The 3057-nt window shown below is 52.8% G+C and overlaps 1 protein-coding gene across 1 annotated transcript; it reads left to right on the top strand.

The window, feature by feature from the left end:
• LOC34619312 (peptidyl-prolyl cis-trans isomerase FKBP5) lies at positions 1-1590 on the top strand. Its single transcript, XM_026333990.1, has 2 exons — positions 1-957; positions 1504-1590. Exons 1-2 carry the CDS (start codon positions 1-3, stop codon positions 1588-1590), a joined length of 1044 nt encoding a protein of 347 aa, XP_026189775.1.
• Positions 1591-3057: the final 1467 nt, after the last annotated feature.

Here is a 3057-nt window from a genome sequence, read left to right as displayed (position 1 = left end):
ATGCACTGCCTTACAAGAGATCTGGAGGTCCCCGCAGTACCCGAAGTTCTTAGGTGTACTCGCGGCGGCACGATAGTTGGTCGTTCAACTCTGGAAGAGGCCTGCGGAGAAGCGATGGACTCACAATCAAGAGGCGGGCTTCTGAAAGCACTACAAGGCATGAATTACACCGAAAAGCTGCATCTGTGCAAGCGGCTCAAAGACCAGGGAAATGCACATTATGCATCTGGCGAGTACGCCAAGGCTATCGCACTTTACGAGCAGGGGCTTTTGGCTCTGGACTTCGGCACCTCAGAAGAGCAAGAAGCCGATACTAAGCACCAGCTCCTCTTGCCCTTGCTGCTCAACCTGTGCGCCTGCTTGCTGAAGATGCGCAGCTATGCCAAGGCTCGTGCAGTTTGCAACGTCGCTCTAGATGTAAACCCGCATTGCCTCAAGGCCCTGTACAGACGGGGGCTGGCAGAGAAGGAACTCGGGGAACTCGATGCAGCTACTCGAGACTTCCGAAAGGTCCTAGTCGCTTGCGAGAAGCACCGCCAAAGCCAGCAAATGCAGAAGGCGCAACGAACACAAAGAATGTTTCGTCCGCAGCAAGGCAGAGCTGTGCAGAACGCAAAACATGCACTCTCTCAGAGATTGACTGGCCCTCTCCCTCCCAGAGAAAGGCCTTGTAGTGGCAGTGGCGATAAACCGGCAAGGTCAGATGACCACAGTCCTGCCTCCCTGGAGGAGCATGTTGCTGCTGCCCACTCATGCGAGAATTCTGGGAGCGAGGAGCCGTGGGAACTCCTTGCTAGGCAGTGCAGGCGGCAAGTGGCAATTGTTCGCATGCAAGAGCGGCGATACCGTGCGGCGTGTTTGCGAATGTTCAAAGCACAGCCCGCGGAGGCACAAGAGAAGCGGGTGCTCCCACAGGAGCAAGGAAGTTCTCAACAGGAGCCGTGCACTGGAATATGCGCGTGGTGCGTGAGTAAACTGCTGGATATCTACTGGCGTCGATGGCCACGGGTAACTGTCTGTGCATGCAAACGGAGGAGCTTGGGCAGGCCCTCTCTGACATGAAGAATTCTTCAAGCTGCATGCCTTTATACCGTTGGGACTTCTGGTCGTCTGCTTATGAAGTCAGCAGATCTACACTGCAAGCTCTAATAGATGTCTGAATCACACCTGTACGTTCGCAGGGTGCGCGGTTCAGAGCAAATGGTCTTGGGCGGGAACCTAGAAATAAGGGCTTTTACAGTCACGCGATTTGGCTGACTAACAAAGCGCAAAAAGCGGTCTTGGTTCCCCTTTCTCAGTCCCTAGGCTTCCCGCATCTCGCTAGACGATGAACAGCCCTACATCTTCCTAGAGTTTCACTGTTGCGTTTGGCGAAGCGCTCGAGGTTCTAAAACTGGCGTATAGCTCGGGTGCCACACGTGTCAAGAAAGCATGTCAGCACCTCTACTATACTAATAGAGGCATGCGGTGTACTGCGCGGTCCAGCCCTTGCTTATCTCGTAGTTTCGAGTAGAATGCAAGGCTCGTGAGACCGCCACCACGCAAGAAGATGTAGCTAGCCAAGGATGTAGCAGTTCATCAAGCGCATAGAGCACATTCGACAGTGCCAGGGTATACCATCTACCTGTAACCGACAGAGTAGCAGCACTTTTAGAGAGAGAGAGAGAGAGAGAGAGAGATTTTGAGAGCCTCCTAAGGTGACCAGCGTCACAAACTGCTGCAAGGGGACAGTGCAAGCCACGTGCTTCGCGCAGCGCCAGGCCCTTTGAGGTTGTCAGTGCCACAATATGGATCATTCGCTGAAGAGGACTCAAAGCCAATGGGATATTTACTTGTCTCGATATCGCAAAGGTAAGAGCAAGGCAAGGCTGTATTCCTTTAGCTTCGTAGAACCTGTCGCTTCTGCGAAGGCTCTCTAAAAAGGGAAGCCTTCGTCCGCGCTTTGCTGCCCGCACACTCACGGGCAGCAAACTTTTTCCTTTACGATTTGGGATAGCTGTAAACAAACACAAGGTATGTGGAGCATATATTGTAGGAAACGGGCTGCAGCGTGCAACAGCGCAGGCGTTTACTGCTTCCCTACCAGTGCAGCTGGAGTACAAGGTAACAGAACGAAGAGCGGCGTACGAAAGAGAACGATTCATTCAATCCATATCGTACCCGTTTCTGAATCGCATCAAATGTGCGTCCACGAGGGGTATCGCACCGCAGCTGGGTGCCGTTGATGCATGTCGTAAGTCCGCCGGCAGCCCTCCAAAATGCATGCACAACATCCTGGGTGTCTGGATCTACGATGTTGTAAATACGCTGAGGTCCAAACTGTAAAAAGGGGTGACGAATTCGTCTGGCGGACCGCATGCCACAGCGCAAGCCGCACCGCGCTCAAGAGTAGGCTTGCCGAGAAACATACACCGGATTTCAGAGATATGGTGGTCGACAGAATCTAAAGATGACAAAGGGCCTGTTCAGCTCCGTATGCAGAAAAAAGCCACTCCGCTGTTGCTACACCCAGAGCTGATACTGAGGGGCTTGGGGGAATGGCTTACAGCTCATTGCGGTCCTCGCCTAAAATCCTGTATGCCGTGAAGTTGCCAACGTATTGCCACGACTTGGGAGTATGTGTAGCTTGCTCTTGGTGTTTCTGTTCAGCAGAGTGCGAGGCATCATCCATCGAGCCAGCTAGTACAACGCGTCCACTGCTGTCTCGCTGAAACAAAACGATCGACAGGTTGCGCAAATTGGCAGTTAGGTGGAACAGCTGCGCACCTTGAGTAACCAACAACGACGCCCGCACAGATTCATGTGCGCGCAATTGAGCATGTAGGTGAATATACAGGTAGCCTACGCGTTACGAATAAAGAGAGTGCTGACCTCACTAGCAGGAAGGGGAGAACCGCTATTCACTGCGATGGTGCGAGTGTAGGGAGAAAGGGATTCGACAGCGTGCTAAGAAATGATTGCTGGATTTTTGTTCAATTTATTTAGTGACTCTGCTGCAAGGCTACCAAAGCGCTTATCTGCGCAGTACCCTATGCGAGCGTACACCAAACCAGAGGC

The sequence above is a fragment of the Cyclospora cayetanensis genome, unplaced genomic scaffold, assembly GCF_002999335.1.
Source record: "Cyclospora cayetanensis isolate NF1_C8 unplaced genomic scaffold, CcayRef3 CcayRef3_contig_34, whole genome shotgun sequence".
NCBI classification, from domain to species: domain Eukaryota; phylum Apicomplexa; class Conoidasida; order Eucoccidiorida; family Eimeriidae; genus Cyclospora; species Cyclospora cayetanensis.
The sequence above is the reverse complement of the archived record's forward strand: the minus strand, read 5'-3'. Positions and strand labels throughout refer to the sequence as shown.

Coding starts and splice junctions, on each gene's coding strand:
- LOC34619312 (XM_026333990.1), top strand. CDS start 1: ATGCACTGCCTTACAAGAGATCTGGAGGTCCCCGCAGTACCCGAAGTT. Junction 958..1,503: donor AGCCGTGCACTGGAATATGC/GCGTGGTGCGTG, acceptor CTTATCTCGTAG/TTTCGAGTAGAATGCAAGGC.